The 25,379-nt window shown below is 43.2% G+C and overlaps 1 protein-coding gene and 1 long non-coding RNA gene across 20 annotated transcripts in view; one reads left to right on the top strand and one right to left on the bottom strand.

The window, feature by feature from the left end:
* Carmil1 (capping protein regulator and myosin 1 linker 1) overlaps positions 1 to 25,379 on the bottom strand; it is a 280,386-nt gene that overhangs the window by 34,224 nt on the left and 220,783 nt on the right. For all 19 annotated transcript variants that reach the window (XM_063276423.1, XM_063276428.1, XM_063276429.1 and 16 more), the window contains 5 exons: positions 24,104 to 24,232; positions 21,743 to 21,874; positions 16,754 to 16,929; positions 13,910 to 13,997; positions 11,146 to 11,295 (listed from right to left, as the gene is read on the bottom strand). In XM_063276423.1, the coding sequence (XP_063132493.1) occupies positions 11,146 to 11,295; positions 13,910 to 13,997; positions 16,754 to 16,929; positions 21,743 to 21,874; positions 24,104 to 24,232 (675 nt within the window). The remainder of the gene's footprint in view (positions 1 to 11,145; positions 11,296 to 13,909; positions 13,998 to 16,753; positions 16,930 to 21,742; positions 21,875 to 24,103; positions 24,233 to 25,379) is intronic.
* Positions 401 to 12,634, top strand: LOC120097823 (uncharacterized). The gene is made up of 3 exons (XR_005495616.2): positions 401 to 7,114; positions 10,043 to 10,099; positions 12,162 to 12,634. It is a non-coding gene; the product is annotated as an uncharacterized LOC120097823 (long non-coding RNA).

Raw genomic sequence — 25,379 nt, 5'->3', positions numbered from 1 at the left:
GTATTTTAATGCTACTGTTAATTCAATTTTTTCCAGAGAAGTTGCCTTCTAACACTTATGGGACAGTGTTCTCTAGAACCCAAGATCCTAATAAATATGAACTTAACAGTGTTAGTGCTTGTCCTACTTAACAAAAACCTTTTGTCAGACATTTAGCACTTCCTTAGTAGGCCAGCAAATTTGACTTCAAGAACTGGTCCAGTCCAGTTAAGATGAAGGGAAAATTCTCAGAACAACAGGTGACAGAGGGCTGAACCTCAAATGCAGCAGCTTTTAGTGGGATACCAGACATCAATGGGCTGCCCCAGGCTCACACAATCCAACTACAAGAAAATGCTGGTCAAGTAAGTAGATTTATCCTTATAATAACTTTATAAATGAGTTTAGAGCTTAAGCTGGGGGTAAACACTTTTTATAAGTTAATGGCCAACACATTTATTATAGCATCTGCTATTACAAACCCCAGGGATTTTGTGGTTAATTTTTGTTAGACAGGGTATATTCAGCCCTGGCTGTTCCAGAACTCGGTATGTACACTAGGTCGGCCTTGAATTCACAAAGGTCTTTCGAGGCTCTGCCTCTGAGTGCTGGCATTAAGAGACTGCCACCACACCCAGCTGGAAGGTTTAAAGATGTAGCAGGGTGCTTTGTGAAACAGCATAAGCTTTGTGCTAAAAACACATCTAAAAATCGTACAAATGCGGCTGAAATAGGAGAATGCCTATGGATGAGCTCAAGAGCTTGCTGTGGGCACCTCCTTCCCACCCTACTATCCAGGAATCTATTGGAAGAGGAAATGAACATCTTTTGGTGGGAAAGGTAACCTTGAAGCATTCTGGTAAATGAATGAGTGACTTGAATCATTATTTCAAGCTAACAAAACTGTTATTATTACAGCCGCTGCCACCAACAGGAGCATTCTGCACGAAGGTCAGATAGTGAGGGCTCAGTCTACCGTGAAGAAGAATCCTTTCAGGGCTGGCTCACTGCTCAGTGGGTGAGCACTTGCCCAACATGTGCAAGGCTCAGACTTCAGTGGCCAGCATTGAGGAAGAAGCAGTGGAACACAAAAACCAAAACAACAAAAAGTGAGCAAACTTTTAAGTCAGATACGTTCACCTGATGCCCATGCTTTTCCTTTCTGTCTCACGTTTGTGTGATTGCAGGGTTCATGAACTGGTGTCCACTTCTCTGAACATTAAATTCTTCAGATGTATACATCTACTTTCTCCTTCCACTACTTACACACTCCAATTTTATAACAAGAGAGTAATTAGTAATACACAAGCCCTTTCCTCATGTTCAGCGAGCGGGCTGCATGTGTCACTCCAGGGTACTGTACTTCCTTCCTTTCATGCCCCCCCCCCCGCCCTTTACACACACAGGTTTTGTTGGAACTACTTATTGCATTTGTGTGTGTGTGTGTGTGTGTGTGTGTGTGTGTGTGTGCATGTGCTCATGTGCTTTAGCGCATGCATACATGCCATAGCACATGTGTGGAGGTCAAAGATCAGCCCAGGAGTCAATTCTCTCCTACCATGTGGGCCCTCCCCTGGTGAAGGATCTCAGATTGTCAAGCTTGGAAGTAAGCACATTTATCTGCTGGCCCATCTTATCATGGTAGAAGCATTTAAAGTTAATATATTTTTATATTTCTTCCTTATGTGCCTCTATGAGATCATCCCAGGAACGATATCGTCCTCTGAAACTATGCATGATTGGTAAATCAAAAGAAATTAAACAGCGTTACGTGCATGTAATTCATATACTATAGTCTGTGTTCACTCTGCTCGAAACTGCACACTATAGTCCTGTTTGTGCTCTCTTCGAGACAGGGTCACATGCAGCTGAGGCTGGCCTCAAACTCCCAATGTGGTTAAGGCTAATGCTGGGCTCCTGGTCTTCCTGCCTCTACATTCTATGTGCTGGCATATGCCGACATCAGTCTCCCTTAATTGTTCTCAATCACATAACATCCCTCCTCTTTAGGTCCAGGACCTAGAGAAGAACTGCTCATTCTGTGTAAGAATGTATCCTTCACTATTTTTATCTAACCCAGCACCCACCTACCTCTGTCCCTACCCCAGTGCAGCTTTTCTTCATAATACCAACTGCCTCGAAGGCTGCTGCATATACTCGCCTCATCTCCTGTCCTTCCATGTCATCATAATGAGATGCACATAAAACATTTTTCAGCAGGAGTGCCACACAGTGGGTGCTGTGACCTGCTGGGCCACTCACAACAGGTATCCCGCATCATGTGGGTGCACTATTGTTGAGGATGCTGCTTGGTCTCTTGATTGGAGTGGGGACTTCCTAGGTGCTTCACTGTCAAGTGCCACTCCTCTCTGTCATTAACAGCCGCTCTGGGAAGTGCCACTTTCGGTCCATGCAGAGAGACTATTTTTAAGCAACTCCCAGCAATTCTTGCCTGGATTAGTGAGTTCGATGAGAGCTGTAAAGATGGATTATTATTTTTTTTACTGCTCTCTCCTTCCTGTATCTTTTAGCTGTCCTTCCTTTCTAAGCCCCTGTGACCACTCCTTTCTTGATATATATTTTTTGAAGCATTACTACGAACATGTGGGTTTTCTAAAAATTAATTCAGTGTATAATAAGTCTTTGCACTTGCTATTTTTTTTTCTGGCACTCAGTGTCCCACTGGGGTCCATTCAATCTCCCCTGCGTGTCCTTTGAGATGGTCTCTTTGGATATAATACCAATTCCTATCTCTTTGATTTAAGACATCCTTGGCTGACCTTGTACTTCTTTGCTCACTTCGAAAATGGATACAGGTAACCCCTGTTTAATGAACTATGTGAGAAACTGAAGTATTCTCGACTAGATTATCTGCTGAGTCAATGCTCAAAGGGAAACAATCTGTTTGTAGCTGATCTACAGCCTTAAATGTCTAACCTAATGCTGCCACATTTGTACTTGAAAGTCATTTTTAATGCATCCCTGTCATCAACAGTCAGAGGTAAAATTAGCTGAGAAAAACAGATGTACTCTTTCTTTGTTAACTGTTGGATGGCATGGAGTACTTCCCTTAAACCTGAGGAGGAAGCAGAGGGAAGCATCAACTTTGAGAAAGCTGCAGTAAATCAGGGGACCAAAGAAGGAAGGGTAGGAGATGAGGATGCACCATGTTTTTTCCGGACACCATTAAATCAGCTCTGCTCTCATTAGCTCTCCACCACGGTCTGCTTTCACCTACACATGAGCTGGTACTGTGACACTCAGACACACACTCCGGGAATGGTACTGGCAAGAGCTGTCATTGTAGCACAGTGGAGTACTGTCTTAAAGTTGAAATGATTCCTTTCCTTATTTTTTATTTGATCTACCATTACCTGCCTACAATGCCCCTTTCTCCCGGGAGCAGGAAACATTTCACTTTTTATCCACTCTAATCTGATTAATGAACCCAAAGCAAAATTTCACACTTGAGTACTCTCTTTACAAAGGAATAGAATATTTTTCTTAATATCAGAAATAAAAGGAGGAAAGAAATAAATTATCTGGTACTGACTTCAAGAAACTATATTTGTTGTTGCTGCTTTCTAGAATGGATTCTCATTGTAGCCTAGTCTGGCCTTAAACTTTCCACATAGCTGAGGCTGGCCTTGAACTTCTGAATCCACCTGCTTCCATGTCCATAGTGCCGGAATTACAGGCATGTACCACACTGCCTCAAAGCAAGTATCTTTAAGCAAGCAGTAATACAGATGGACACAGGGGCATGATATGTACTAATGGGTCCTCTGCTCCTATGATAGCACGGTGAGAGAGAGCAGAGGAATCCTTAAGAGCTTTGCTGTATGGTAAGATGGCATTGCTGCAGCCTCACAGAAGCTGTCAGCATCTGCTCTCATTATAGTGAAAGAACGAGGAAAACCCTACTGAGTATCACACCTCTGGAATACATATTAAAGCTAGTTAATTTAGAAAAATCCGTTTACCATGGAAGGCAAGAAAAAGGAGGTTAGGAGAACACTTCTATACTCGTCTCCAGAATAGACTCCAGTTTGGTGACATCATGAAATTAGCTCTTTAAGCATGTCACAAGATAACTGCTAACAGTGTCAACGGAGAACATGCTAAAACCTACAATAGTTTACTTCCTAAAAAAATAATGTGGGTGGGGAAATGGTGCAGCAGGTTTATAAAGACTTAGCCACTAATCCTGAGGACCCAAGCTCCATCCTCAGAGCCAATGAGGTAGAAGGAGAGAGCTGATTTCCCCTGACTTTCCCTGTAGTTGTGCAGGAAGGGAGAGGGAGGAGGAAGAGGGAAGAGGGAGAGGGAGGAGGGAGAGGGAAGAGGGAGAGGGAGGAGGAAGAGGGAAAGGGAGGAGGGAGGAGGAAGAGGGAGAGGGAGGAGGAAGAGGGAGAGGGAGAGGGAGGAGGAAGAGGGAGAGGGAGAGGGAGGAAGAAGAGGGAGAGGGAAAGAAAATAGAACAGTCAAACAAACTTCAGTGGTACCAAGCAGGGGGACTTTAGGCTTGGTGAATGGAGATTCTGGGCAGAAGCTATAGGCACCACCTAGGCTCACTACAAATCCCATGGGTCCCAAACTGTTCTGAGGTCAAGACCCAATTTTCTTCATTCTAACTCTTTATCCTCAAACAGTGCTTTGCATAAGCATGCCTCACCACCTAAACTTGGGAAATCTGGTCTGTTTTAGAAACCAGAATATTTGCTATTCTTTGCTGTTTGAATCTGTGGTATTTGTGCATGATGCTTGTATGTGGCACATATGCTTACCTGTGTGTGTGTGTGTGTGTGTGTGTGTGTGTGTGTGTGTGTGTGTAGGACAGAGGTAAATACTAGATGTCTTCCTTAATTGTTTTCTAGCTCTTTAAAAACAATTTAAGACAGGGTCTGTCACTGAATCTGGAGCTCAATAACCTGGCTATCTTGGTTGGCTGGCAGCCCCAGGAAGCAGCCTGTCACTGACTCTCCAACAGTGGTGTTCATATGTGGACTTTTATGTGATGCTGGGGCTTGAACCCAGATCTTGTGTTAAGCTGAGCCAACTCCCTAGCTCTCATCACATTCATATTTGATTCCTTTACTTCCCTTCCCTTCTGATTAGATTCCATAGAGAGGCTCTGAAAATTATAGAGGCATTATTTGATTTACTCATATTTATTTTTGGTTTGTGATGGGGTCTCACTCCATACTGCAGGTATGATAGAATGTTCCATGTAGCCTAGGCTAGCCTTAAAAGAAAAATATTAAATTCAATTTCTCATCAGTTGGCCTGTGTCAGCCAACTAAACACAGTGATCATTTGGTGTGCACATCCCTGCTGTTTTCATAACTTTAGAGCACTTTTTTTTTTGATGCAAAAGTGTGATAAAGCTTCTTCTGAACTACAGGTTAGCCTTGGAACTTGCTATGTAGCCAAATACAGCTCTGAACTTTTGAGCCTCGTGCCTCCACCGCCTAAAAACCAGGATTACAGGTGTGCACCACCACGCCTGGCTTAGGAAATAATTGGACAGAATCTATTTTGCCAATGAGGGAATGTCAAGAACACAGTGATTTTGAACGCTATTTTTCTCTGGATTTGAACTTGTCTAAAATGAGCTCAAGATTTATAGCCAAGCTATCGTGAGAGATTGGGTAACTTTTCTATGGAACATACTTCCCATATATTTCCAAGGGTATTGGTTTATAGAAGAAAATGAGGGACTTGGTGCACACGGGTGCAGTCTCTTTTGTTCCCAGAAGAGTGCTTTATTGAATCTCCAAAACTTAGAACTTCCATATCAAGTAACTACTCATGGGAGTTGGTATTGGTTCCTTTAGTTCTTTGGGTGAGGGGCCACAAAGTACATAATGAAGATCTTTGTTACAGCCACCAAAGAGAATCTGAGCATGGTAGCTAGACAAGAGCCTGTCTCCAAGTACACAGAGGACAAAGCGGTTGGGGCGTATATCTGCAGAATGAATTATATGGGTGTGGTGACCACTGAGCCGGGAGCCCTGTCGTTAATTTCCCACAGACCAAAAGCTCACTAGGGCCTTGTAAGCATTTTGGTGGACATCAGTAACATCTGACTCTGCTCAAACCTGTCTCTGCCGGCCCACTCCCCCACACCCCACCCCGGCACTACAAGGCCATGTGTGATGAAAATATGGCTTCTGTTTTCCCTTCCAGCCTCAACAAGCCTCTTTACTCTTGTTACACTATAATGAACAACATTCTAACTGTCTCCCTCTGCCAACCTTCCAGCTCTCTCCTGGGTTACTTACTCATCCTCTTCCCCAGCACCTGTTTTGCCAAATGCCAGGGTACCACGAGTAGCTGTGTACCTGGTACAGTGCTTAGAACCTTCCTCCAGGAAGCCTTCCTTGACAACATCCCTCCTCTAGTAGCCTTCTGTTTCCATAGCAACCAGCACTCTTCTCTTAGAACATACTGTCCAATTGTATTAATGAAGAATCACTTCAGTACAAAACTGACCATGGGCACATTATATATCTTATAGATAGATTTAAAAAAAAAAGATAAACTGAGATGAAGAAAAAAGAAATTAGAATTATGGCTGAATACCTCAAGCAATACTACTTAAGATGCTAGCTGCTTTTTATAGTCATACACATCCCTTCTGCTATCAGCTTTTAAATTGGTAATACTGACAGCAGGTTCCAGCAGGGGCACAACTGTGTCTAAGGGTACAGAGTACACTGCAGGGAGTCAATGCCTAGAGTTGCTATGAGTCTATTTAGGAGATTATTTTTTAGTGTGTGGTCTATGTATATATGCTCCTATGTGTGCAGAGGCCAGAGGTTGATGTCAAATGTCTTTCTTTATATGTTTCTATATATGTCTATATACTATGTCTATATATGTTTCGATATATGTCTCCATATGTTTTGAGCAAGAGTCTCTCTCTGATCCTGGAGTTCAACATTTCTGCTCAACTGGCTCATCAGCAAGCCCAGGGATGCTTTGTTTCCAGAGCTGGGATTACAGAGGTGCACTTCGATGGCCAGCTTTTTGAGATCTGATTCAGGTCCTATGGCTGTTCAGCAAGTACCTTACCCTCTAAGCCATCTCAGCTCCATGTGCCTCCTATGTAAGGAAGCCTGAAATAAAGTAGGTAAGCATACATGACAAGTTCTCACACATGCACATATGCACAACTGAAATAGACACTTGATGTAGTTCAATACTATGTTCATACTTTTAAAAAAAATGCTTTTTAAGATAGATCTCAGTTGCTACTATGTAGCACAGGCTAAGACTCAAATCCACAGTCATCCAAATGTTTCAATTGCGTGCATGAGTCACCACAGCCAGCTTGTTCACATCTTGTGGTTCACACCATGTGTGTGGCACTGGGGACTGAACTTGACCTTGTACATGATAGGCACTCAACTGCATCCCAGCCTGCTTTTGAGTTTTCATTTAAAGACTGGGTCTTCTTAAGTTGTCCCAGCTTTGAACTTACTCTCTTCCAGGCAGGTCTTGATCCTCCTGACTCAGCCATGTTCACGTCTTTTCCTGCTTAGTCATAAACCCTTCTCATACACCTTTCAATGGAAAGGAAATGCATGCAGCCAGAAATAAAGCCTTTTTCTGTGACTGCATAATCAGTGGTACACATCCATCTTCCAATGTTTGAGCAAAGCCAGGAGTTGAAGTTACTTGCATGTCAGCTCCTAGATTTAGCCAAATTACCACTTCAGATGGTGCTCTTAATGTGGTAAGCCTGGTTGGAAGCCAAGACTATCTGGTACACAACAGAATTTCATAAATAAAGAAATGGGTCTGGCCTTTACTTTTGAACCAGAGTTTCTGACAGTTCATTACTATGTAAGACTTGACCAGCAAACAGTACTTCTGCTTCTTCCCCTGGGCTATTATTTTTATTTTGTTTATTCTGAAACAAGGACTCCTGTAGCCCAGGCTGGTCTAGAACCCCAAACCTCCCTTTCCCTTCTAAATGTTGGGATTTACAGGCACGTGCTACCACACCAAAATCCTGGCCTCTACTGAGGGCCAACAGCCATCTCCCCAGCTTCTCCTTCATCCATGACTCAGGTAACAGGTCTCCATCAAGGACCTCCCATCTCTTGATAGGCACATCCTTTCACCATACACTGAGTTTATTCTTAGTATCTACAGACAACCCTTTTTCAAATTTAAATATTGTTTCATTCAGAACCAAGACAGCTTGGTATTTGAAGCTGTGCCTCAAAACAAAAATAAAACCTTTCTTTTCCTCCCCATCTCTCACTAGGTATAGTGGGCACACAATGATAACCCAAGCATTAAGAACGTAGAGCTGGAGGACCAGGAGTTCTAGGCTAACCTGGACTACAAGACAGCTGGTCTCAAAACACACAATAAAAAGTGCCTCTATTGCAAGCTAAAATTGAAGCCCATCCCCTCTTTGCCAGAGTGTTTTCACAGCAGTAGAAACGAAACTAAGCCCTGGGGCTGAGTCTTGGGGTAGACTAATGGTTACACCTTATCAGAGTCCACTTTCTAAAGTATTATCCATACGGAAAAAGGCTATCACAGAATAGAACTGAAGAGAGGAATTTAACAATCATGATGTGGACCAACTTCTGTGCAAGTTAGTGCAGCTGATTATAAGAGATGCGCTGACCACAGCTGTGGTTTTCAGCCTAGTGAACAAACCATTTAACTAATAACTACTGGAGTTGAAGACATAGGTGGCTCAGACATCCTCAGAGCACAGAGATGTGAGTTCAAGTTCCAGAACCTATTTAAAAAACCAAGCATAGCGATGCAGAGCTGTAATCTCAGGAGGCAGAGACAGGAGCCAGCAAGCACCAAGCCCCAGTAGGACTCATTGTTTTAAAAGACATGGTGGACAGTTCTGAGTGAATGACCCTTGAGTTTGACCTCTGGCCTCCATATACACACATATATCTACACAGATATGTGCTCACACATGTGCACGAATACACACAAGGAGAGAAAGAAAAAGCACCAACAAAAAGCTCACATGATGACTTATGCCTGCAATACAGCAATGAGATCATCGGGGCAGGAGGGACAGAAGTTCAAGGTCATCACCCGGTTTACAAAAGTTGAAGGTCCAGCCTGGGCTATAGGAAACCTAGTCTGAACTTCCACACACACATGAACTGCTGGTATCAGAAAATGAGGCAATTAAACTAGTTTTAAAAAATAGTATCTTGACCAGGTCAAGTATATTTTCACTAAATTTTAGACTGCATTCAGTAGCTTGAAATTATATATTGAATTATGCGGCTGGAAAGTACTGAGGGAAATAATTGCTGCTTTATGGTTGGAGATGGAATTTGCAAAGCGGTATTCTGGTTAATTCATGCCTGCTCCAATTCTCCAAGCACATCACAGTAGGAGATGAATGGCTCTTCAGCAGGAATGTCTCTTTTGATTCTGAACCTGTCTGACACTTATTAAAATAACCGAGAGAATGGGAGACAATTAGTTAGCTGATAACACTGAGCCCAAGCCTAGCCTCAGACACTGGCTTCTCACCTCCATCCCAACCTCCTGGCAGTTTTAATGGTATTATATTAGAAGTAGTCACAAATTAGGGATAATTAATCAGTAACACAAGTAGCACCCTTCAAACCCTGAATAAGAAGCCCAGGGAGAAAGCAAATTTGGACACCAAATACATTATTTACAGATTTATTTTAGTGTGTGTGTGTGTGTGTGTGTGTGTGTGTGTGTGTGTGTATACACATGCATGCTCATGCCCATGATGCTTGGACATACTTGTAAATAACCAAGGGGGTCAGAAAAAGGTGTCACATACCCTGGAGCTAGAATCTACGTGGTTATGAGCTGAGTGCTGATTTTATTTCTCTAAAAGAGCAGCTAGCACTCCTAAGCACTAAGCCACTCTTTCTCTGACATTGTTTGTTCGTATTGGGTCTTTGTTTTGTTGTTTTGGTTTTTTGAGACAGGGGTTCTCTGTATAACATCTTCGGCTGTACTGAAACCTGCTCTGTAGACCAGGCTGGCCTCAACCTCACAGAGATCCACCTGCCTTTGCTTCCAGAGTGCTGTGATTAAAGGCTTGCTCTACCACATCTGAGGAACATCAAAGCAGGCTATGGTGAGTACACTTAATCGTTTCAGTGCTTGGGTAGCTGAGTCAGGAGCACTACGAATTCAAAGTCATCCTCCACATATAGGAGTTTGAGATCAGCCTGGGTTACTTACACCCTGGCTCAAAAACAAAACAAAACAAAACAAAACAAAAGACCACCACCACCACCACATCGCCACCACCACCATCACATCACCACCACATCACCACCACCACATCACCACCAACCACATCACCACCACTACCAACCACATCACCACCACCACCATCACATCACCACCACATCACCACCACTACCAACCACATCACCACCACCAAAGAGCATTCTTTGCTTGAACCTTACAGTGGCTTATATCTGTAATCCCAATCATGAGGCATGAAGACTGTATGACTTCAAGGCTAGGGTGATATATTTAGTCCTAGGTAAACCTAGTCTATAAAGACCTTGTCTTAAAACACCAGACATCAGGACCACCACCAAAACAAAAAAACAAACAAAAACCAAACCTCGCCCTTATGAGTTCAGGTTGTTTCTTAAGTTTTCAGTCATTCTCTTCTTTCAGCCAGAACCTAAATTTAATAGTTGCTAGCTGAGTACTGGGTTCTTTTTTTCCCCCAATGAGATCGATGGTACATGTTATGTTCTGTGATCTGAGAAGGAACCCTTCAATCCAAATTAATATAATGTCTATGACTAACTTAGAGCCCTAGCCCTTGCCTAAGTACAACTGCTAGTGTTGGGTCTTTACAGAAACATAAGCACTGAAATTGAAGGTAATAGGAATTAGAAATCTAGAGGCCATCGGTCCTTGAGGAAGACTCCTCCTCACTTGAATCATCCCGAATGGTTCCATCCGGGAGGCTGTGCATGCCTTGTCCTCCCTATATACCAGCACAACAAGTGTGTTGTCAGAAACAGGGAGCAGCTTCCTGTGTGTGGACCTGGATGGCTCTCTCTGTCTGACACATGTCTGTTTTCAAACAGTGAGACTTGAAAAACCCACCAGGGGCACGGTACATTGGGCGTGAGGGAGGCATTCTCAGGGCCTTACCATACAAGTGTCTAGGTCTTCCAGCTTCTCCACCTCAGTGAGATCCTCAACCGTAAGTATGGCCCGTTTCACCGGCTTTTCCTCCACCAGCTCCACCTCTAGGTCCTCTCGCTGGGGAAGGCTCTTGCTTAGCCTGCTGAAATGGTTGGCCTAGATTCAGGAGAGCACACAGAGAAATTAGAGTTGATTAGTGAATTCCTGAAGATGTTATCTACAAAGTGGTGCTGTACAGTACACCTTGCAAGTCTCAAGGAAAATTTGTTGTTAAGTGATTAATTAATTTAGCATTTTAATTAATTTTTTTAATATGTGAGAACGCTGTTACTGTCTTCAGACACACCAGAAGAGGGTATCAGGTCCCATTACAGATGATTGTGAGCCACCATGTAGTTGCTAGGAGTTGAACTCAGGACCTCTGGAAGAGCAGTCAGTGCCTTTTAGCATTTTAAAAATAGGTCTTACTACCTAGTCCTACCTGATGTAGACCCTCCCTGCTGCTTTGGCCTCCTCTCCTTGAGTGCTGGTATATATGTGAAATATAAGAAACTTCATGAGTGCAGTTATCAGGACTGGCAAGATAGCAGGTAAAAGCACCAAGACAGATGCTTTACCAAGGCAGGTAAGTCAACTCACCCTTACCGCTATTCACTTTCCACATGTTGGAAAGAGATCAGACTCCAAAAAGTTCTCTGACCTCCCTCCGTATCATGCCAGCACACTGATACACCCAAACACACCCAATAATAATATATTCTGGAAAAGTTCTTTAAAATTAATAAATGAAAATATTACTTCATTGAGAATAAAATAAGTATTTTTCTTTTTATTTATCTTATTTAATAGGAATGTTATTTTATATCTAGTTGCTTAATAATATCTAATGATGATAAAAATGGTTCCAACCTTCACTATTTTTTAAATACTAAAAGGAATAACATTTAATAAGCTACCTTCTATTGTTTTTGCATATGGGGTAACATATTTGATGAGTCATTAATCCCATTTTTATGTTTTAGGAAATGTAGAAACACAAACAGTGTGGACTGGAATGCGCTGGGTTGATTTAGACACCTGAAGGATGAAGCAGCAGCTGACAAACTCCACACAAGCCCATGACTTCCTCAAACTCCAGTGTGAGGAAACTAGTTGAGACCAGCTTTATACACTGCTTAATTTTTATCACCCAGACCAGCAGAACTGATGTTAAAACGAAGCTCAAGGCAATAGGACAGGATGGTGCAGATTGAGTTTCTGTTCATTATCAGGACCACCCAGGAATCCACCTGGGACTGTCCATGACTGAGCAGGGGAGTCTTGCCCTGCAGATGGGTGTCTCCTCCCACAGGCTGAAGGGAAGGGGAGCGCCCATCTCTCCCTGCTTCCTGTTGGTGGATGCAGTGTGACCCTCTGTCCACTCCTGCTGTCCTGTACCATACCAGGATGGACTGTACCCTCCAATCATGAGACAAAATAAACCTTAAATACTTAAGTTGCCTTTGTCAACAATTTTGTTACAGTAACGAGGAAGAAAATAATAAAGTACATAATTACAACATTTTTCAAGCTTAAAAAAAGAAAAATGATACTCTGAGTACATTCTTAATAAAAGGCAGAAAAGTGGCATTTCAAACTTCCTATGAAGGCCTCCTAGGTGGAGTCCAGCCATAACATCATCCAATATTGGCAGTATCTTGGACCCGTGGGATATCAGTAACATATTTCTAAAATAGCATCTTCCAGGCCAGCAGGGCTACATAGTAAGATCATGTCTTTGAACAAATCCATTTGTAAAGAGCACGCTCTGCTGGTGACCCTGAACAATGAAGTGCCCCCTGGATGCCAGGAGGTGAGAGTACAACCGCTTTAGCGGGATGAGACAGATTTGTTTTCCATACGTAGCCAATCCCGCACAGGTGCATGTAGATAGCACCCAACATAGAAGAATTTAGAAAACAATGAACATGTGCTTAAATAAATGTTGTCGTCCTGTGGAATTATTCTAGAAACTTCTCAATAACCCTTGCCTGGTTTCTTAACTAATGAATGTTCAGATTGGTAATGTGGTACTGGGCCAGCAGGGTCCACAGGCAACATTTGGAGTATGGCTGCTATAAATAAAATTGTCTTTTGGATTTTAAAGAATAGTCTTAGCTGTGTATTGCACCACACACATTCTGGAGAGAGAGGCAGGAGAATCAGGAGTTCAACGTCATCTTTGGCTATGTTGAGAATTGAGGCTAGTGTGGGCTGCCTGCCTATCTGTCTATCTATCTACCTACCTACCTATCTACCTATCTCTAGCTAACATGAACATAAGAGATAATCTATTCTGAGGAAGGAGTAATGTGTAATAAGAGAACAAAACAGGAGGACTGCCTCAAGGTCAGTCTTAGTTTTAGCTTATTTTTAAATAAGACCAGTCTCAAAACCCCAAATCCATTCAGAAATAATTCTACCAGAGCAATAAGAGCATATTACAGTATGTAACTATAACTGTTTGTTTTAGACATTAGCTTTAACATCATCTACCCGAACCTTTGACCTCCATTTAAAACTGGACAAGATTTCTAAAAATGCTTACTTCTACCCCTGGTCATTCAATTCTAATGCATCCCAGGATGGATAGAAGAAGAAGAAGAGGAAAGAGGAAGGCCAGGCTCTCCACCCACCATGCTGCAGAGAAGACAGAGAAAAGACACCCCCCCCCCACACACACAAACCCCAGAACCCAAGAGAAAGTTTAGCTCCTCACTCTGGCACTCACCAGCTTCCGATGGCTGTTGGAGAGAGAATCCAGGATCTCATCTACGATTCGGTCAGACAAGAACGAGGCCACTGTCAGCTTCACCTCACTATGAACACCAAAGGGCAGAGAAACCTTTTAACTTGTATTGAGGGTTTGGCAGGGATAGAGATTGGGTAGGGTGGGGTGGGGTGGAGGGCATATTTGAGGCTGAGCCAATAAGCTAACTGAGATTCCATCCCTGTCTTTCAAAATGGGATGGAAAGAATATGAGGACAGAACTAAGGATTCCCTAATGTAACTCTTAAACACAGCCATAAACACACTAGTAACTGGCACCCATTGTCAATGTCAACCCACCTCTGAATTTGCAGCTTGAAAGACTTAGCGGTAGAAATGTGAGACACCTGGATAAAGAGACACTCAATAGGAACCACATGGGACATGTGGAGCATTGCACCCACTAACAGACATGAGCTGGCCTGGACTCTGGAGGATTCAGAAAGTCTAGTCTGGCTATTAAGCCTCAGTTATTTCTTCAACACACACACAAAGACACACGTGCACACACAGCACATAAAATATTCACCCATGGAACCATTTACACTGTTTCTGCTTTGACTCACCACTGTGCTTGGCAATGTTAAAAAGACACTGTAACAGAGACTATTAAAATTTTTAGTTTTGATGCCTCTCCATCTGACCCCAGACAATCCTCCAGCAACAGAGGAGGCTTATCGGTTTTAAGTAACAGGCTCAGTCACCAGGTTCCTTCCAGATGGCTCCTGTTAGTTAACATTTCAGCTATTCACAAGACTCCACAATCCATGAGCTGAATCACCGGACTCCAAAGTACAAGTGTTCACATGTCCAAGATCTCCAGGAAAGGGTTAGGAGTCAGTCACATACCTTATTCTAGAGTTGTCTTCTGAGCTTAGCCTGCTTTTGAAGTCAATAACTTTTTATGTTTTCAGAACAGACAAATGAGTTGTCAAAAAAAAAAAATTGCTTAACCTTAAAAGCCGAGGTTGAATGTGTATTTGGGCAATAGGAAAATCTCTGTAAGTCAAGTGTGACAGTTTGTACTGAGACATTCCTACTCAGGATGGCTACTGCTGGGGGTGCAGGAGGGGGTTAACTCTGATGCTTTTGTAAATCTGCCCAGTCTGCTTTTTCTTTAGTTGAAACAAGCTCTCACTAATATTTGACTTGCCTAATATTTAATTATCTTTAATTATCTAATACTTTAAAGCTGGATGTGATGGTTCACAATCAGAATCCCAAGACTTAGAAGGTTGAGGCAGGAGGATTGTCATTAGTCTAAGGTTGGACAAAGTACAGACAGACTCTGTCTAAAAGGCAGAAGAAGTAAGAAGAGGAAGAGGAGGAGGAGGAAGAGGAAGAGGAAGAGGAGGAAGAGGAGGAGAAGGAAGAGGAGAAAGAAGAGGAAGAGGAGGAGGAGGAGAAAGAAGAGAAAGAGGAAGAGGAGGAGGAGGAAGAGGAGGAAGAGGAGGAGGAGGAGGAAGAAGAGGAAGAGGAAGAGGAGGAGGAAGAGGAGGAGGAGGAAGAGGAGGAAGATGAGGAAGAGGAGGAAGATGAGGAAGAGGAGGAAGAGGAGGAAGAGGAGGAGGAGGAAGAAGAGGAGGAAGAGGAGGAGGAGGAGGAAGAGGAGGAAGAGGAGGGAATGACATTTAGTTAAACACATCAGAGATGTCCAGGTTGAGATTCATTCTGGTCTCACACCAAAAACATGGAACAGAGTCCTGTCTCCACTTTGGGAGGACACTGGAATTTGATTATAAAAAAGCATTTCGTGGTTCACATTTACCATGCCTGGTCTCTTTCTAACCTCCTAGGCTCAGTACTTCACACTTTTCTTTCTCCTTCTTCACTCTGAAGATGGGGAGGGATGTAGCACCAAAGTGAAGACTTACAAATGCCACTGTTGTTTGATGCCTCTGATGTCTTCTATCATGCTCATCTGAGTAACTTTTTTATTACTATTCACAAATAGGTAAAAGGGGAATCTTAAAATGCTTAGGAACTTGGTGTTCAGCCATCTCATTCCCCAAATAAGAAGCGGAATGAGAAGAAGCACAAGGGAGGAATGGACTGAGAATAATGAAGCAGTGATGACATCAGGACTTGGAATCCAAACAGGTTTGTAATTACAGCTTCTGAACATTGAGACTTTGGCATACTCCTCAAGACTTTCCACAAAGATATCTAAAGACTGCAAAGCCTGGAATAAAGATATGGTAATAGAAAGGGAACTTATTCTAGAGGTATAAGGCAGGAGGATTGCTGTAAGTTTCAGGCTAGTCTGGGCTACAGTTTCCATACAGCTTAGGCCCTAGACTGAGGACCTCTTATCAAAACAACCACACCAAACCAAACCAAACCAAATAAAACCCAAAAAACCCAAACACCCAAAACAACAACAGCAACAACAAGAAGGACAGCAATAATACTGTCAGGGAGGGATGGGGTGGGGAGGGAGGGATGGGGTGAGGAAAGGGAGGAGGACACATCTTCAGACTTCAAGACAGTGACTTAGAAAGTAGAAGCCAAATGCCAGAATCATGAGCTGGGAATTACAACATGTCCTCCTCCTTATATATACAACCCTTGGAGACCGTTAGGCTCTATGCTCTTAGGTAATCCAGACATCCCCATGGCAGGGTTCTTAACTGTGAAAATAACCTGGGCATTAATACATAGCTATGATTACATACATTCTTCTCAGGCTGTGAGCCACAGATCTACGCACTCCTTGATGGTAAAGCCACCAACACTATCCTGCCAGGAAACCTGGTCTGCGTCTCACATACCTCAGCTCCTTAGCTTAGTAACATGATGACATACCTAATTTTGTTAAGAATGTCAATTCCAGACTGTTCCAACAGGACATTTTTAACAAAGGTTCGTGGAATGGAAATCTTTTCGGTGCTGGCGTGGATCAGGTCTTGTCGGATGTGGGCTTTTCTCATGACATTGGGGCAGAGGTTCTCGGCCGCATCCACCATAGATTCTAGCAAACCCTGCAATATAGAGGAGGGACATAATGACAGAGCCATCAAAAAACAGGGGTGTACAGCACCAAGCCCTCAGAGGACAGGGCCGCCCTGCAGTGCAAAGAAGAGACTCCAGACTATGGCTCACTGGTGAACTCAAGGAATCACTTTAGATCGAGTGCTTGGCAGGACCAAGATGTCATTTGACATCTAAGGTATTCTGAGTGGTGCTGAACTTAACGCAAGGCCATGAATGAGAAGAATAAAACACACAGGTATCACTCTTGTTACAGCAGGCTGAACTCCAGGTCCCAGAAATCATGCTTAATAGATATAAACCCGAGAATTAGAAATCTCTAAAATACGTGTGCTATTTCCCAAATCACAGAAACCTCTAAGTTATAACAAACTATTCAATGGTTCTACCAAAATGCAATAGTAGAAAAAACAAAATCACTGGAAATGACTGCCAATTTTACTCTTCTAGAAGAAGAGCTTTCTTACTAGGTAAAGCAGTAGTTATAAAAGAACAACAATAAGCTACAGGAATAATAGATGGAAACATTTATGGAGAATCCTATAAACAACCTTAACAGCAACAGGCAACACATGTGTACCCAGCCCTGAAGCCTCTGAGAAACGACATCGCAGATTCCACCCTCCCAGCATCTGTGAAGACAGATGGGAAAGATGGACGGGAAAACTGCTCAGGTGAGTCCCAGTGATCACAGGTAAGGAATGTGTGTGCTAAGGAACGCCCAAGTTGAGTGCTAGGACTACACTGTGGAAAAGTCATCTGTGTTCCTGTCAGAGCCAAATTTGAAACTCAGTGGAATGACAATGGACAAAACTATCCACTTGTAACCCTAACACAGAGCAACAGGTCAAGGTGGCACTTCACGGTCTATGCCATAATTTCATCCAGGATGCTTTTCAGTCCACACAATACTCTGCAATAGCGCTGATTCTGATATGCCAACTTCATAAATAAGGAGAGTGGGCTCAGAGGAGGGAAGTGACTTGTTCAGGGGTATTCAGAACTTCCTGGGATGGGGAGGTAAGGGGTAGGGATCTCCTGCCTATTTCTTCTATTTCCTCCTCTACTGTTCTCGTCTAACACCCAAGTCTGTCCAAACCACTGCTTCAGGACAGCAAGTAGCAACAGCAGCAGCAACATCAAACCCTAAATATTGAATAAGAACTCAAAAGAACCCTCTGACCCAATCAAGATCAAACTCACTAGAAATCCTCCTAAACCCACCAGGCCTTGGATTTTAAGTGAGTCTGACATTAACCAGTGAAGTTCTTCACCATTTAGCTTGAGGGACAGAAAAGAAGAAATTTCCAGTTCAAAATAAACATGTTAAAAAGTAAGGCCAGAAGGGGGAAAATAAGTCCTTACATTAAAACATCAAAAACAAAAAACCAGGGGTTGGGGATTTAGCTCAGTGGTAGAGCGCTTGCCTAGGAAGTGCAAGGCCCTGGGTTCGGTCCCCAGCTCCGAAAAAAAGAACTAAAAAAAAAAAAACAAAAAAAAAAAAAAAAACAAACAAACCCCAACCCCCCCCCCAAAAACCAAAAAAACAAAACAAAAAACACTAATCAGCAACAACAAAAAGAACCAAATAACATGTATTCTCTATGACTGTCCCAGCAGTAACATTAGGAGGAGAAGGGAAGGGCAGTAGGCAAGGTGTCTTTCTGGCGCTTGACACAAGCTGGTCCAGAGAACACATGGCCTCTTAAACCAGGAACTCTGCAGACCTTCACTTTGCCCTAGGCATGGTGAGGAAGTGTTCTGAACTAATAATTTTGAAAAATAGCCCAAGGAATTATTTGAAATTTTCTCATCTAATAATTAAAGCCCCCACCATTGGTTATGATGTAGCATTATCCTGATCAAATATCAGAGCAAAAAGTAATCACCATGGTTAATATACAACCTGTGCAAGGAACTGTGGTCCAGACAGGCAGTGGCCACCCTCAACCACCTTCAGGATGAATAAACTCAGGGTCTGAGCTAGGCCTGCCCCCTTTTCATTCTCTGCAATAAAAGCCTTTTTAAAAAAAAAAAAAAAAACAAAATAAGAATTACTGTTTTTTCTTGAACACAACAGAATCCACCTACTTTAACTCTTGCTGGCATGGAAACTCTGACAAACATGGACAGGGCTCCTCCAACAACGAAAATTTGCTTTTGGTAGTGAAATAAGGAATGATCCTTATAGCTTAGGTAATTCTAGAAATTGTACTTTAGTACACAATTTTAAGGAAATCAAAACGTAGGAAAATGTGACTTTCCCCCCTCAAACAGCAAATGTTGTTTTCTAGGTCAGTAGAAGGGAGAAGGAAGGAAGTAAAGGACCTTGGACATAGCAAGTGTAAAAAGGTCCATGTTTCAGTTGGGACCATTAAGAAGGAACACTGGATTATGATTCTCTGAATGAGGACTTGCTCTGATGCATGACAGATGCTTTCAGAGGCAAAGAAACTTGAGCTTCACAAGGTCCAGGAATGTCATGTGAGCAGGGAGCAGGAAAAACACAAACACAGGCAGCACACAGGCTGCTGGGAGCTTGGGGCCTGGGGGTTAGAGAGAGGAGAGAGAAGGTTCTGGAACAGTGACAAGCAGAGCATTGGTAACATTCAATGAGGGTTCAGAAAACTCCCGGCAAATCTAAGTCAAGCCTCCCCGAAAAACGCTATCATCTATGCTATCTCAAGTGTCTCAATGCACATGCCTTTTACTTTGGATATTTTTGCCCAAGTCCCACCCATGAAAAATGAGCCAAAGTCAATTACCACTCTAGGCATTTGGGGGGAAACAGGGCAATCCTCATCTCAGGAAAAGTGAAAACCCAGCAATGTTGGAAGCTGTTTGACAAGAAAGGACCTGCGACCATGTTTCTTGCCAATTTAAATGACAGTCATTCTTAGAGTTGGAAGGAATTCTTAGAGATGCTCTAAAGAGTATGGTGTGTGTGTGTGGGGGGGGGGGGAAACAGATGGAAATAGGACATTTCCAATAGAAAACACAGGGCTGGGTATGTAGCTCACGAATCAAATGCTTACACAGCAAGCATAAAGCCCCACGGCCAAGCTCCAGCACCATAAACAAATAAATACTCAAGCTCTACTGTGGTATTAAGGAAATAAAAACATACAGTAAGGTTTTTTTTTTCCTTAGCCCCTTATATTAAAAAAATGTTAGTGGTGTCATGCTGTACTCAGGACTGCTGAGAATACTGTAAACAAGCAGCTTCCTACCGCTCGGCCTGTTTGCAAATCTATACACAAGCATAACGTGCTTTACCCAGCAATGGCAGTTACATAAATTCACCCTAAGAAAACTTCATCAGAAATTAGAATGGGTCGCTGTGGTACATCTACATAGCAGAATGTATGTTTTAAAGTGGAAAAGATGCTTTCTTGCTACTAGAACTGCGCTTGTGACACACTCCTGTGTAAACAGTTCTGAGTCATCGGCATGGCATCGCCACGGAGACACTAAGACTTGATGGTTAGACAGAATGAGATGTGATCTCTGGATTTTGGTAATCCTTTACAAGTTTACTGTTGGTATTATGTAAGCATTTCTCAGAGGTTTTCCTGTTTTACAGTCAGAAAGAAGTAACAAAGTTTGCTTTTTATTCACAGAAGAGAGTATCTGCCTTGTACACTTTATTCCTTGTGAAGGATCCAAGTGCTGTTTACTACCACGTGGTCTACAGAGACCCTGAAGCAGCCCACTGTTCTTTTCTACCCCTCTGTCTTTGTTCAATGCATATTCTAATAGCCACAGAGAAGTGAAATTCACACACTACATAAGTGGGTCTATAGGAGCTGCAAAGAGAGATAGATGAATGCACAATGAGATAGGTTAATGCCTAAGAAGCCACAGCATTTTCTGCCTTATTAGCTTAATTTTTGGAGAGCAATTAGTATATTGTGAAAGTGCCACTCATTTGTGCCTCAACTCCTCCACTTGCTACAGAAGTTACACTCTCAGAAGCAAACAGATTAAGTAGTTACAGAAACTCAAAGCAGCCTTGAAAGGCAAAAATCCTGAATGCGAAGTGTCTCTAGGACAGCTGACTTTTAGAAAAAGCTGCTCTTAGGTTACTCACACCCTCCAAAATCTTAGGGACCATTTAAACCCCCTTTCAATCAGTAAGCTAATAGCAGATCTCTGTTTATTTGGGGCCCCACAGCATCATTCTAAATAAGTCTGTTTATTCATCCCCAGCCATGCATGACTGTCACATATGTACAATAGGTGTATGTAGTGTTTACACACAGTTCCCACCTCGTTTTCCATTCTCCAAACCAATGTAATAAAGATATTTTCCCCAGAGCACTTTGTTTTTGTATCTTCTGTGTGGAAATCATCCCCCTATTAGTAGCAACCAATCATGTTTAGTTCATTTAAAGACTTGCCACCAAAAATGAGATTTACTACATAGGAAAGCATTTTATTTTTTATTTTTATTTTTTTTAAGATTTATTTTTTATTTATTTATTCCATGTATATAAGTACACTGTTGCTGTCTTCAGACACACCTGAAGGGGAAATCGGATCCCATTATGGATGGTTATGAGCCACCATGTGGTTGCTGGGATTTGAACTCAGGACCTCTGGAAGAGCAGTCAGTGCTCTTAACCGCTGAGCCCTCTCTCCAGCCTAGGAAAGCATTTTAAAACACATTAACTAGACTAGACATATTTACTTCCGTCTGACCAGTTAGTGTGCATATTATAAACACAGGCAGCTATAGTATGGAATTCCATCAAGCAGTTACATCATCATAAATTCATTCTCAAGATAACAAGAGTCACAGACCTTCAGTTGTTCATCCACAACTCTTGTGACTTCTCCGGCCATTGACTCCAGGATCTCCTGAATGGGACTGGATGACAGCCCACTGGCTCCTGCCCATGATGCTCCGCCCACATGGTATAAATTTGGTAACAACTGGAAGAAAGATAAAAAGTGACCTCATTTCAATAAGCATCAAGACCACTGTGGAGTTATACAGAGGTAAAGAAATATATTAGAGAGTGATCATTCATTCTCAAAGACACAGATAGTAAACGGAGGCCCATGTTCCTCACAGGCATGTTCAGCAAAACCCAGCAGTGTTAGCATATTACCACACTGCCATCAGACACTGGCAGATGGCACAGCCATTACTGCCACTCAGTGACTATCAGGTCACAAAGTCTGTTAGTGTCCTTTATACAGTCCTGTCTTTGTCTGCAATATGAGGACTTTGTCACTGAAGATACAGGTAATTTGCCCCTTCTCTTCAGATACCAGTTGGCTGTCCCATAATTCCACTCAGTTCTGACACTCTGCCCAGACTATAAGAAAGGACTCAGACCAACAGGGGTATGTCACTCAACTGCCAGTCACACATTCTTGGTCATCCCTGGTTCTTTAGGACAGCTGATTATAAAAATGTCACAGAGGTCCCCACCTAGCCCTCAAGTTTAATGACCTGTGGGAATGCCACATTAATCTCAGGAAAGCACCTTCCTCACCACAAACTGGGTTCCAACCCAGATAGTGAAATGGACTCACCTTGGCAGGCACAGGGATGAGAGTGTCACCCCTGGCTTGAGAATAAGGGCTCTGCAAAGGCTTGATGGAGAGGGCTTCCCTGCCATCTCCGGGAATACCAGCTTCCAAGCCCCTTGATGGCACTAAGCAAAAGCTATTTGAACCCATTTTAAGAATCCCTGGAAGTTGCATGAGCGGCATGGTGATGGACCCAGTCTCCAGCCCTTCCCATTGACAGTGTGTGCACTTGACAGAAGAGCCATCCTATGGTCAGCTCCTCCAGGTCCTCAGTGGGATGAACACTGCTGTGTTGAAAAGCTTTGGTTGTTAGCAGCTAAAGATGCTACCATCACCTCCTTCGCTCAGAATGTTCCAGGAATTTAGAGGCTCTGTGCCATGATCCAAGGATATATTATTACCACATCACAGGAGTATTGGCTAATAAGCCAAAAAGTACAGATACAACCCACAGACCCTAAGAAGTTTAGTGAGCAAGAAGGCCCAAGTGAGGATGCTTCAGTCTCACTTAGAGGAAGAAGCAAAGTAACCATGGGAGGCATAGGAGGGGAGGGACCTAAGTGGGAGGGGGACGGGGAGGGAAGGGGAGGAGAAAAGGGGGCAGGATCAGATATGGGGGATCAGGGGAGAAGCCCCAAGAGCCAGGAGAATGAATTAAAATATGCAGCTGCTGGGGGAACCTCTAGAAGTTCCAGAGACCTGGGATGTGAGATGCTCTCAGGACTCAATATGGGTTACCTTAGCTGAAATCTCCAACAGTGAGGATATGGAAACTGAAGGGACCACCTCTATTAGACAGGGCCTGGTGGAAGAATGGTGACATTAACCCACCTTCAAAATTTTTGACCCCTAAATTGTTTCTGTCTAAAAGAAATGAAGGGTGAGAAATGGAGCAGAGTTTGAAAGAATGGCTGACCAGTGACTGGCCCAACTTGGGATCCCTCCTCTGGGTGAGAAACAAACCCTAACACTACTGCTGATGCTATGGTATGCTTACAGACAGGAGCCTAGAATGGCTGTCCTCTGGGAGGTTCTGCCCACAGATGACTGAGACAGATGCAGATACCCATAACCAATCACTGGACTGAAGTAGGGGACCCCTATGGAACAGCTGGAAAAGGATTGAAGAAGCTGAAGGGGAGGGCGACCCTATAGGAAGACCAACAGTATTGGCTAACCTAGACCCCTCAACGCTCCCAGAGGCTAAGCCACCAACTAAAGAGCATACATGGGCTGGTCTGAGGACCCTGGCACATGTGTAGCAGAGGACTGCCTGGTCTAGCCTCAGTGAAAGAGGATGCATCTAATTCTGTAGAAACTTGATGCCCCAGGGAGTGGGCATGCCCAGCAAAGGGGAACGGAGAGGGTGGGGGTGGGGGGGCTTCTCAGAGGTGAAGGGGAGTGCGGATGGGGAAAGAATGCTGGGAGGTGGGTTGTGGAACAATATTTGGGATGTAAATAAATAAAATAATTAATAATGGTAAAAAATAAAGAGAGAGAGAGAGAGAGAGAGAGAGAGAGAGAGAGAGAGAGAGAGAGAGAGAGAGGGAGGGAGAAATCAGTACAGGAACAAACAGGACAAACACACTACCAGCATCTTGTGAATCCCGAGAAGAAACTCACCGTTTTAGAATTCTTAGCATCTCGCATGAGCCGCTCTGCTGCCTTTAAATCCTCCTGAATAGCATCCCCCCCACAGGCTCGTAAGGAGTTGAGGTGATCCTGAACCTTCACACATATCCGGTCAATCATCTGTGCGAAGCAGAGGAGTATCCGAGTTGGTGCAGAAAGGAAGACACAGAATGGACCATGAAAATTCAAGAGAATGAAATGTGTGAGCTTGAAAACATCTTGCTGGTGTCCTCCAGGAAGGTGCTTAACCAATTATTAAATTAGTCTAACTATATATGCAAGAAGTCAACGGCACATTTAACTCCAGGAAAAGACGTGAGACATTGTAGTAAAAGATACAAGGCATTTTTTTTTCTCTCCCTTAAAAAGAATACTGTGTAGTGAATCCTCTTAATGATCCAAATCTGGTAGCTCCCAGTGATGTTCTGCTAGACAGCGATTCTCATTAACTGTCATTGAGTGCCCTGTGTGTGTCAGATACAAGGAGGGGTGCTGAAGAAACAAAACAGTGTCTTACACATTTCCAGGACTAGTGACATGACAATAGAATGCTGACAACCGCCAGTGGGTCTCAATTGTATAAAAGCCAAAACAGCCTCTGGAAATTGACAGCTTAAAAACTCTATTATATAAAGTGCTTCTCTTTATAAATTGAAAACCACTAAAGCACAGAAGCAGGTTGGGGGCCAGGGGCAGAATGCTAGAGATGTAGCTCAGTAGGAAGAGTGCTTGCCTAGTATCCGTGAAGCCCAATACCATATAAACTAGTCCTGGTGGCACACGTCAGATATCCCAGGGCTTGGGTGGTTGAGATATGGGGACCTGGAGGTCCAAGCTCATCTTTGATGACAAAGCAAGTTGGAGAGCAGAGTGGGCTGTCAGAGACATTGCCTCGGTCTGCCTCAGTCAATAAAGGAGTGATGTGCCCTGCTGTATTAGCGTAAGTAATGTTGAAGGTGATTCCACCTAGTGTCTATTCCAGCAGCTTTGCCTCACAAGTACTTGAATCATTTACAGTGGGTCCAAGAGTGAACTGGAGAACCCAAAGGAAGTAGCTAGGCAATGCCTGTAGCAGAAGGTTAGAATATCTTTTTTGTAAAATCTGCCTTGGGACACACATGCTCTGGAGTGTTCCACTTCCCTGACCTCCCAGGAGTAGTGGATTACCTCCTGTGGTGGTGGGTGTTATGTACCAGGGGAGTCTCTTGACCAGCATTTCACTCCTGGCGTTCACATGCTCTGGAAGCATGAGCCGAAATAACCTCTA

This window comes from Rattus norvegicus, chromosome 17, assembly GCF_036323735.1.
Source record: "Rattus norvegicus strain BN/NHsdMcwi chromosome 17, GRCr8, whole genome shotgun sequence".
Classification (NCBI taxonomy): domain Eukaryota; kingdom Metazoa; phylum Chordata; class Mammalia; order Rodentia; family Muridae; genus Rattus; species Rattus norvegicus.
Note: the sequence above shows the minus strand (reverse complement) of the source record. Positions and strands in the feature narration are given on the sequence as shown.